At 37.4% G+C, this 11,110-nt stretch overlaps 1 protein-coding gene across 5 annotated transcripts in view; it reads right to left on the bottom strand.

Moving 5' to 3' along the window:
- Nucleotides 1-11,110, bottom strand: part of ELP4 (elongator acetyltransferase complex subunit 4) — a 236,533-nt gene that overhangs the window by 112,451 nt on the left and 112,972 nt on the right. Inside the window, exon 10 of one of the 5 annotated variants that reach the window (XM_028501121.2) lies at nt 625-1,316. The exons of 2 other annotated variants lie outside the window; for them this stretch is intronic. In XM_028501121.2, coding sequence (XP_028356922.1) covers nt 1,305-1,316 — 12 coding nt within the window. In that variant the 3' untranslated portion in view covers nt 625-1,304. Of the gene's footprint in view, nt 1-624; nt 1,317-3,951; nt 5,456-11,110 lie in introns of those variants that run through there. 2 more of the 5 variants (XM_007117517.3, XM_055091472.1) reach the window with 2 other exon arrangements.

Here is an 11,110-nt window from a genome sequence, read left to right as displayed (position 1 = left end):
GGTGTGGTGGTGCTGAATTCTCTTAGCTTTTACTTGTCTGTAAAGGTTTTAATTTCTCCATGAAATCTGAATGAGATCCTTGCTGGGTAGAGCAATCTTGGTTGTAGGTTTTTCACCTTCATCACTTTAAATATGTCCTGACACTCACTTCTGGCTTGCAGAGTTTCTGCTGAAAGATCAGTTGTTAACCTTATGGGGTCTACAGGTTCGTAGTTCCCATTGGTTTTGGTGTCTGTCCCCAGTAGCTAAGGTTGGTTCAGTGGGTTGTGTAGCTTCCTGGTGGAGGGGACTAGTGCACCTCCTGGAGTTGATTACTTATTTCCTTTCCCATATTAGGGAAGTTTTCAACTATAATCTCTTCAACTATTTTCTCAGTCTCTTTCTTTTTCTCTTCTTCTTCTGGGACCCCTATAATTCGAATGTTGGTGCATTTAATGTTGTCCCAGAGGTCTCTGAGAGTGTCCTCAGTTCTTTTCATTCTTTTTTCTTTATTCTGCTCTGCGGTAGTTATTTCACTAGTTTATCTGCAGGCCACTTATCCATCCCTCTGCCTCAGTTATTCTACTATTGATTCCTTCTAGAGAATTTTTATTTTCATTTATTGTTTGTTCATCACTGTTTGTTTGCTCTTTAGTTCTTCTAGATCCTTGTTAAACATTTCTTTTATTTTCTCCATTGTATTTCCAAGATTCTGGATCATGTTTACTATCATTATTCTGAATTCTTTTTCAGGTAGACTGCCTATTTCCTCTTCAGTTGTTAGATATGGTGGGTATCTGCCTTGCTCCTTCATCTGCTGTGTGTTTCTCTGTCTTCTCATTTTGCTTAAGTTACTGTGTTTGGGGTCTCCTTTTCGCAGTCTACAGGTTCGTAGTTCCCATTGGTTTTGGTGTCTGTCCCCAGTAGCTAAGGTTGGTTCAGTGGGTTGTGTAGCTTCCTGGTGGAGGGGACTAGTGCCTGTGTTCTGGTGGATGAGGCTGGATCTTGTCTTTCTGGTGGGCAGGTCCATGGCTGGTAGTGTGTTTTGGGGTGTCTATGGCCTTAGTATGACTTTAGGTAGCCTCTCTGCTAATGGGTGGGGTTGTGTTCCTCTCCTGCTAGTTGTTTGGCACAGGGTGTCCAGCACTGTAGCTTGCTGGTTGTTGAATGGTGCTGGGTCTTGGTGTTGAAATGGAAATCTCTGGGAGATTTTCGCCATTTGATATTATGTGGAGCTGGGAGGTCTCTTGTGGATCAATGTCCTGAACTTTGCTCTCCCACTTCAGAGGCACAGCCTGACACCTGGCTGGAGCACAAAAAGCCTGTCATCCACATGGCTCAGAAAAAAAAGGGAGAAAAAAGAGAAAGGAAGAAAGAAGAAAAAATAAAATAAAATAAAAAAGTTATTAAAATAAAAAATAATTATTAAAACGAATTAAAAAAAAAAAAGAAAAAAAAAGAAGGAAAGAAAGAAGAGAGCGACCAAACCAAAAAACAAATCCACCAATGATAATAAGCGCTAAAAACTATACTAAAAAAAAAACAAAAAATGGACAGACAGAACCTTAAGACAAATGGTAAAAGCAAAGCTATACAGACAAAATCACACGCAGAAGTATACACATACACACTGATAAAAGGAGAAAAAGGGAAAAAAAAAACATTGTTGCTCCCAAAGTCCACCTCCTCAATTTGGGATGATTCGTTGTCTATTCAGGTATTCCACAGATGCACAGTGCATCAAGTTGATTGTGGAGGTTTAATCCGCTGCTCCTGAGGCTGCTGGGAGAAATTTCCCTTTCTCTTCTTTGTTTGCACAGCTCCTGGGGTTCACCTTTGGTTTTGGCCCTGCCTCTGCATGTAGGTCGCCTGAGGGTGTCTGTTCTTCGCCCAGACATGACAGGGTTAAAGGAGCAGCTGATTCGGGGGCTCTGGCTCACTCAGGCTTGGGGGAGGAAGGGGTATGGATGCGGGGCGAGCCTGCGGCGGCAGAGCCCACCGTGATGTTGCAACAGCCTGAGGCACGCCGTGTGTTCTCCTGGGGAAATTGTCCCCGGATCCCGGGACCCTGGCAGTGGCGGGCTGCACAGGCTCCCAGGAGGAGAGGTGTGGATAGTGACCTGTGCTCGCACACAGGCTTCTTGGTGGCGGCAGCAGCAGCCTTAGCGTCTCATGCCTGTCTCTGGGGTCTGCGCTGATAACCGCGGCTCGCACCCGTCTCTGGAGCTCCTTTAAGCAGCGCTCTTAATCCCCTCTCCTTGCGCACCAGGAAACAAAGAGGCAAGAAGAAGTCTCTTGTCTCTTCAGCAGGTCCAGACCTTTTCCCGGGCACACTCCCGGCTAGCTGTGGTGCACTAACCCCTTCTGGCTGTGTTCACGCAGCCAACCCCAGTCCTCTCCCTGGGATCTGACCTCCGAAGCCCGAGCCTCAGCTCTCAGCCCCCGCCCGCCCTGGCGGGTGAGCAGACAAGCCTCTCGGGCTGGTGAGTGCTGGTCGGCACCAATCCTCTGCGCGGGAATCTCTCCGCTTTGCCCTCCGCACCCCGTTGCTGCGCACTCCTCCGTGGCTCCGAAGCTTCCGCCCTCCGCCACCTGCAGTCTCCGCCCGCGAAGGTCCTTTTCAGTGTGTGGAAACCTTTCCTCTTCATAGCTCCCTCCCAGTGGTGCAGGTCCCGTCCCTATGCTTTCGTCTCTGGTTTTTCTTTTTTCTTTTGCCCTATACAGGTACGTGGGGAGTTTCTTGCCTTTTGGGATGTCTGAGGTCTTCTGCCAGCATTCAGTAGGTGTTTTGTAGGGGTTGTTCCACATGTAGATGTATTTCTGATGTATTTGTGGGGAGGAAGGTGCTTTCCACGTCTTACTCTTCCGCCATCTTGAAGCTCCTCCCCCAGGTTTTTTTTTTTTAACTAGGCTCTAGAAATCTCAATTGATGAAGACATTGTTACTGATATCATATATATAAGTAACATTCCGTTTTGATTTAGTAATACAAACACAATGTTAATTCAGTTCACAAATGTAAAATTAAATTGTTTCAGAATTCTTGTTCCTGAATAAATCATGTTTAATTTGTGAGTGTCTTCAGGTTTGAGAGAAGAACCATGCCCTGGCGTTTTTCAAACAGGCCTTATGTGAAGACCCCAATGCTGTAGGGAATAATGTTTTAGCTCCAATTATTTCCAATTCTAAAATGTATAACTGGCAAAATGAAGAAAAATGGTTGGTGTAGGTCAAGCTAAAAAGGTAACTCATATTAACAGTCTAATAAATGACTTTCCATATCAAGGGTTTTGGCATAGCTTTCCAAATATACTCATAATATAGAGTTCTATTCAAATTAGATAGAAATACATGTTTCCCCATTTTTTATCTTTTATTACAGAAAATGTGTCAACTACAGACACGGTGGTGACTGAGAACATCACACTTAAAGGTTTTCCTATTAAAATGTCAAGAGCACGCAAGCAATTTAACACACCAACTCAGAGGCAATTTTTTCCCATATCTAGTAAGTGAAGAATATATCTTCAATACTTTGGTATGAATCTGTTATTAAATAAAGTGCCCTACAATGTTTAAAATGTTCTAAAAGGTTAAATAATGTTCTATTAAATAAAAGTGTCAGGAGGTTCTAACCAGATCTGGTATTGTTTATTGACATTAAAAAAACAATACCAGTGACTTTACTTTTGCCAGTGCAGTAAACAGACTGATGGATTGCTAATGGTTATCATCCATGCTGGATATCTCTAGAAATCATACTTTGGTATGTTTTTATGGTCATCTACTACATTTCTTATATCAAAGGCAATCTTAAATAATAAGTTGTAGTATAATAGCATCTCTAAGAAATCCTTCTCCAGTCCCATTAAATAGTGTAACAATGATCTAATTAGCATTTCATTAGATACGTAATCAAAAGAAGCCAGAAGTAAGTACTAGCATATTATATTGCATAGTAGAAATTCCAAACATATTTGGCATGTCTAAACATTTCCAGGTATTTTCTTTTTAATAATTCATATTTAAAGTTTTGATAATTAAAGTAGTAGAGTTTGTTATGGATGACCGATAATGGGATTAGAGCTTATGGATCAAAAACATGGCGTGTGAGATCTCATCAAAAACTACTGTCACAACATGATAGTTTTATTAATTTGGGGGTTTTACTCATCCACACTTAACAGAATATCATCAGTTCATATGAAAGCCATTTGGGAGCATGTTATTAGAACTGCATAGTAAATGAACTGTTCATGTGATGGCTGTTTTATTGAATTATTACTTTTAACTCACATATGCTCAATAAAAGTCATATCTGAGGAGTTACGTGTAGATTTTTCACAGTAACAGAATAAACACCATTTATAACAAATGCCTTACGACAAAAATCCCCTTTCAACAAAAGACTTCAAAGTCCCAAATGATGGCATGCATTTTTTAAAAAGAACTGATACAACTTCAATGTAACAGAACAACTGTAAAGTCCTTTAGAAACTGCTACAACAGAGAAGCCCTTTATTGAATCATGCTATGGGTACAGAGTACACTCATGTTGGTTCCATCGTCATTAATTACTTAAAACTGGGTCCAGCTGAGTAGGCTGGCGAAGGCCATGGAGTGACCTACAGAGCTATCCAGAGGTTTTCCAATCACTAAGACACAGAGTGCACTATCTTCAGTCATCAGCCTCATCCCTGTTGCCTCAACCCCTTCACCCACCTTCTATGCTCTCCCCAGAAAAACAAAAATGAATACTACACAGCTAACAGCCAGTCCCTGCTTAAATAACAAAATTCTTGGTAGGAGTGAGAGAATGGTAATACTGTAGCAGACCTAGAGTTTGATAACCTATCTTAGCTGCCAGCAGCTACACCATAAATCACGTGACTACTTCAGAGGTTCATGGATTTCTGTATGTAGCACAGTCAGGAAAGAAAAGTGCTTTTCACAGTCACTTCACAAGTAAGTCTAGCTGTTGCTTTCTGTTTTGAGATGCTGCAGCCATTTCACTAGGGAGCTCAACGTGCCATTAGAAAGGCTGTTGTTAGGATCTGTGTTTTGGGGAATCTATGTTTAGTTATCTGCATCTAAATATGCATATGCATCTGTGGGAGTTATTAGGTGCTAGGCTAGGCTAGACTACATTTTTGTTATGTGCCTTTTAGTCCAACTGAAAGAACGTAGGAAAGTGGGAAAATATCTTGTTTACAAAGGCATAACATCTATACCGTATTGTCTCTAAAATCATCTAAAATGCATGATATCTACTTTTTAAAAATAAATTTATTTATTTACTTTTGGCTCTGTTGGGTCTTCATTGTTGTGCGTGGGCTTCCTCTAGTTGCGGTGAGCTGGGGCTACCCTTTGTTGCGGTGCGCGGGCTTCTCATCGCGGTGGCTTCTCTTGTTGCGGAGCACTGACTCTAGGCTCGCGGGCTTCAGTAGTTCCGGACCAGGGCTTGAACCCATGTCCCCTGCATTGGCAGGAGGATTCTTAACCACTGCGCCACCGGGGAAGCCCATGATATTTACTTTTAATGACTGAAAGTGTGTGATGTTTCTTCCTGTTGTTTAAGTAATACAAAATGAATACTTACATACTCCCCAATGTAAATCTTAAATACTTTCTGATGGCACTAGACCGGTTAAAATGATTTCTGCTTTTAACCTTGCATGTTAGATGAGCTATAAAATTCATCTTTTAAGTTCTGTTCTGTAGTGTAAGGACACATTAACAAATTTTTTTTTTTTTACAGAAGTCTTCTAAGTGGACAGTTTGTGATTCAATGTGTAAATGTGTAAGCAAAGAAACCATTCAGCTAACTTTATGGTTTTATTTTGAAAATTAGGCTGATGTGTAAGGAAACCAAGGCCCTTTACTTTCTACTTGAAATCTTTAATTACAAGCATTATACATTTGAAAGGCATCCTAAATTAGGTATTATCTTAGCCCTACTTTTATTTACTTTTACATAATTATCCTGATGAGAAATATAATTATAGCATTATACAAAATTACTAACCCATTTAAAAAAAAAGTTTCCTATGTGATAAACACATTACATATGAATTAGGGCAATAAATCTCCAACTAAAATAGCTAGGAGTTAATTAAAAAGTGGGAACTACAATTCCTATTTCTTGGTTAGGAAGAAAGTAACCTTATGCAAAACAGTGATTTTGGGGAAATATTTTATGAATAAAATTTCAAGATACAATTACAACTTTATAAATGATATAAAAATAGCTATTTTAATGCCCATTTTAGAGGAAAAAAAAGACAACCTCGAGAAACATGACTTTTGACACCAATGGAAAAAGCAAAAGGCTTTCTTTCCTTGAATTTTTCACTTTGTATTATTGTGAAGTGTCATTGAGACAGAAACACAATGTGACATTTTTGTCCTCATCTTTGATTTCTTCAGCATAAAATTATTATTCTTAGAGAAAGGGAGAAGGAGTCTCCTATTTGGAAACAATGAGGTTTATTGTGTAAGAAATCGGAAGGAAAAATCATCTTCTTCAATAGCAGAGTGGCTCCAAATCCTCTAAAGGAATGGTCAAAGAAGATGGCCAGGACACAACACTTCCAAACTGAATTTTAAACAGTGATTCAAATTATCATAAAATAATTAATCATGTTTCACTCAAGTGATAATAGATATAAATGTCAATTGACTGGGAACAATGAATATGTAAGCCCATGGGATATTACTATCCAATGTTATCAAGGTGTTATCAACTTGGCACCTCCCTTCTATTTCAAGGGTACATTTTAAATGCTCAGTTGGTTTGGCTTTAATTATTCATCCTGATAGGTAGCCATACTGAATCTCTACAACATGTCTATAGAGGGAAGAGTTAGAGATATAATACAGACTAGCTAAAAAAAATAACATTAAATGTATTTAATAGGGTTTTAACGAATCAAGCAACATAGTTTCTCATTAAACAGGTAAGTCTTACATAAGCCAAAGATTTAGAAAGAAGTCAATATTGGCAGGGAAAGGTGAATGGAATGGAGAAGGAGCTAGAAAAATCTTCACCAAGAAGGCAAGATTGAGTTAACTGCTATAGTTTTTTTTTTTTTTTTTTTTTTAACTTCAGGCTGATAGAGGGGAGTAGTCCAACCTTAACAACAAGAAACAGTTTGGTAATTAGGGAAAATTTAAACAGTTTGGTATGGCTACTATGGCACGGAATGGTTGCCCTGCGTTTGGGCATCGAGGACTGAGTACTAGTGCTCTTCCCCCAAGAGCAGACAACTCAGACCCACACAGAGAGCTAGTTAAAGATGTAGTCAGGGTACAACATTATACCTATAGTCAACAATAATGTACTGTACGCTTAAAATTTTATTAAAGGGGGCTTCCCTGGCGGCGCAGTTGTTGAGAGGCCCCCTGCCGATGCAGGGGACGTCAGTTCGTGCCCCGGTCCGGGAAGATCCCACATGCCGCAGAGCGGTTAGGCCTGTGAGCCATGGCCGCTGAGCCTGCGCGTCCGGAGCCTGTGCTCCGCAAAGGGATAGATCTCATGTTAAGTATTGCTATGACAGTTTTTAAAAAAGGCAATGTAGTCAGATATTTAGCAGAGTTCCACATATTATTACTTTTTCATTCAACAAATACTAAACTCCTCTTGTGTCTTAGATCCTGTGTTAGGTGCTGTGGGTGCATTAGTGAATAAGAATATGACACAGTTTCTGTCACCAGGTTACAGTATGGTAGAGAGACATCAAGGAAACAGGAAATTAAAATAATGTTATAAGTGCTACAGCAGAGATAATTTACAAGATATTCTGGGAAAACAGGTGGGCTAACTAACTCGGTCTTGGAGAATTAGGAAAGACATTTTAGAAGAAGTGACATCTACTTCAAGAATTAAAGGATGAATCTTAAGACCAATCTGGCAAGAATACTTGGAGGAAAGGGGAGAATATTTTTGGCATTTACAGTAGACCTGGAAGTGACAGAATGGGCCAATGTGGGGACTGCAAGCGAGAATCAGGCTGCAACTGGGAGCTCAGGCAAGAGATGAGCCTGGAGAGGCGGGTAGAGACCAGATATGATGGATGTATTTTGATAAAAAGCACCGAATTAGGTAAAATAGTCACCTAAAAGTATTTTCATAAATATTTACTGAATAATTAAGAAAAATGTATGGATGATCTTGCCTTCCAGGTAATTAGTCCTCCAAACTTCAGTTGACCCAGTATACACATGATATTGAAATAACGGTTTCATCCTAAGTCAGGACATCTTAACCACCCCTACAAACACCGCCCCCTCCACACCCACACCAAAAGGAAATTTCATCCCAATTTCTAAAGGAAAAATGATGGAATTATTTTAGTGGGAAATAATTATTCCTTCTTGATATAAACACGAGACTTGAGTGTTGCCATTTTACTAAAAATAGTCTGAAGAGCACAATGATTTTGTCCTATGTGATGGTATTAAGGTATTTTTCAGGATAATTTTATATAAGCTATTTACTAAAAGGCATGACCATTTTACTTTCTTTTCTTGTCACATTTTTCATGCTTAGGCATATAAGTATATTTTAAAAAGTACTGAAAAACGGTTGTATTAAAACCCAAAACAAAAAGCATAATTATTTAAATATTACACAAAAATCATATTAATCTGCTTGTTTTCTAAATTTAAAATAAACAAGTTCTACTTTCCAAATGAAGCAATTGTTTTATCAAATCATAACTATTCAATGATTACCATTTTAAAATTTTTGAATATTTACTGTAAAGCAATGTAATATCTACTCTTCTGATTAGAAAATAGATGCTTATGGGAAAAATGGAAGCAATTTTATTTAAAAAAATATGCAGATGTATTGTATAATAAAAATGTATATTTAATGATCATATAATTAGATGGGAGGAGTAACTGGCTATTGTAAGATAAATGGATCACAGATTTTACTGCCGAAGTTAAAATTTAGCACAAAATTAAGGCTGCCTACCATTAGAGTCAGTGTATAAGTTAGACTTTTTTCATTTAATCACTTTTGGAATAAAGAACATATATAAATAGTTTACTAATTTACTTCGACAGTACTCACTTTTCTTCAGATACATGTCACTGAAGTATGTTATGCAATCACTGGTAGAAATTATATAGTTAAAATAAAAAAATGTGGAAATATATAAATAGTTTACTAAAAATTTTTTTCAGGATACTTAGGTGATGTTACTGAATTCTTATGTAGCTCACTGGTAACCATTATATTAGTTAAAATAAAAATACTGTAGAAAATAACAAAAGTTAAAGCAGACTAAGCTCATTTGCTAAAAATAATTTATATGGCATCCAAAAATATAAAAGTGTTTCCACTCACTATACTGACCAAACAATTATCTCTGTGATACTAGGAAATCAATTCATAGAAATTTCCAAAATAAAGTTGATGATTATCTGACATTAGGTGCTTTAGAAAAGCTTTGTTCAGAATGCTTAGTGATTATATTGGTGCTTCATAAAATTGTAGAAAATATGGCCCTTACTAAAACGAACCTTTCCAAGGGAATAATAAACTTTAGTTAAAAGTAAAGGACAGTTAGGAATGAACTTATTAAGTGCTTGCTCTGATGAACTTACAGAACCACATGGGCAAAACTTCTCAGGCCATCTGAACATCTTTAGGTAGAATCACATTTCAACAATCCAGGACAGATTAAAATAGACTCCACTTAAAAGCAAACTTCTAGGTGTGGTCTTTGAAAATCCACTTAATATTCAAATAGCTTCATTTAAATAACCCCAGTCTTTCCTTTTCCAATTTAAATCTGTTGTTCACTTGGTCCTCCATGTTGGTTGTTAACAGTAGCCTTACTATTAAACCCCCCATACACATCCTTGAAAATTACTGCAGATTTCTCTCTTTCCAGGGTATTAACAGTAAGTCTTTAACATCTCCTTGTCCATCATCTTAAAATGTTTGATAATTTCTGATTCCAAAAGAAAGATATTTTTACAAAAAGGACATAATGCAGTAATTAAGTTTATTTTCTTAGGTAGCCATTTTTCTCTAGACTCTACATAGCAATGGTAAAAAATGATGATTAAGCCTACATAAGAATCTTTATCAAAAAATTATAATAATACTTCCTTTGACAGCGTTCAATTTATTGTTCTCTTTAGATCTATTTTTAATCTTAAAAATAAAGAATTTGAAAAATATTTTTATGTTAAAATGAGAGAATTAAAATCTTTTAGAAATATTCTGTAATATAAAAATTTACTGAGATGTTTCAAGAACTCATACATTTAGGTAAGGGTGAAAATACTAAAACTAAATCTTTGGTATTTGACAACGGTGGTATATGTAAGAGAACATTATAGAAAGCATAAATATTTTAAAAAATGACTTTATGGTTTCTAACACACAGCAAAACTAACCAATAGGTAGTACTTGTAACGGTAGAAAATGTTTACCAAACATTTTTGAGTAAAAAAGTTTTGTAGTTAAAAGAACTCCTAATGAAAATTAGAAAGAGAGAGAGACAGAGACAGAGACAAAGAGAGGGAGAGAGAGAGAGAGAGAAAAAAAAATCTCTCTTGTGTAACAGGCATAGTTTAAGTCTTGTTTCACAAATAAAAGGACCCTCCCTAACATATGGAGTAGTTGCCATGTCCTCCCAGGGATGGTCTGTAGCTATGTTCACCTCAGGCTCATCAAGAAGAGGTGAACTGTCAAATATAATTTCAGTCATAGGATGGTTTGGTTGAGACAGATTAGTGGTATGCAATCATGATAGATAGTTTATCCTAGCTCCAAACCGCCGCTTGGGAAATCTTGAACCCAAATGAACAGAGACTCAGTCATTATTAGTGTCAAAAAGGTATACAAAGGCAAAATTTGGTTGGCAGCATGAAAGATGAATCAAGGCGAAAAAGTGACCAATTGCATGTTCAAAATCGAAACTGAGAGGCATACTACAGTTTGGAAATACTTTAAATACCAGAATGGTCATATATTATTAATTGTTCATTGATCACTATTTAATGCATTTCTCTAAAGTAAAATATTTTTATAAAGACAATATAAATTACATGTGTCATCTTATTTCAAAATCTTTACTCTCAAGGTGATGCAGAATAGTCCCCTCTTATA

Source organism: Physeter macrocephalus, chromosome 16 (genome assembly GCF_002837175.3).
Source record: "Physeter macrocephalus isolate SW-GA chromosome 16, ASM283717v5, whole genome shotgun sequence".
In the NCBI taxonomy this organism is placed as follows: Eukaryota; Metazoa; Chordata; class Mammalia; order Artiodactyla; family Physeteridae; genus Physeter; species Physeter macrocephalus.
The sequence above is the reverse complement of the archived record's forward strand: the minus strand, read 5'-3'. Positions and strand labels throughout refer to the sequence as shown.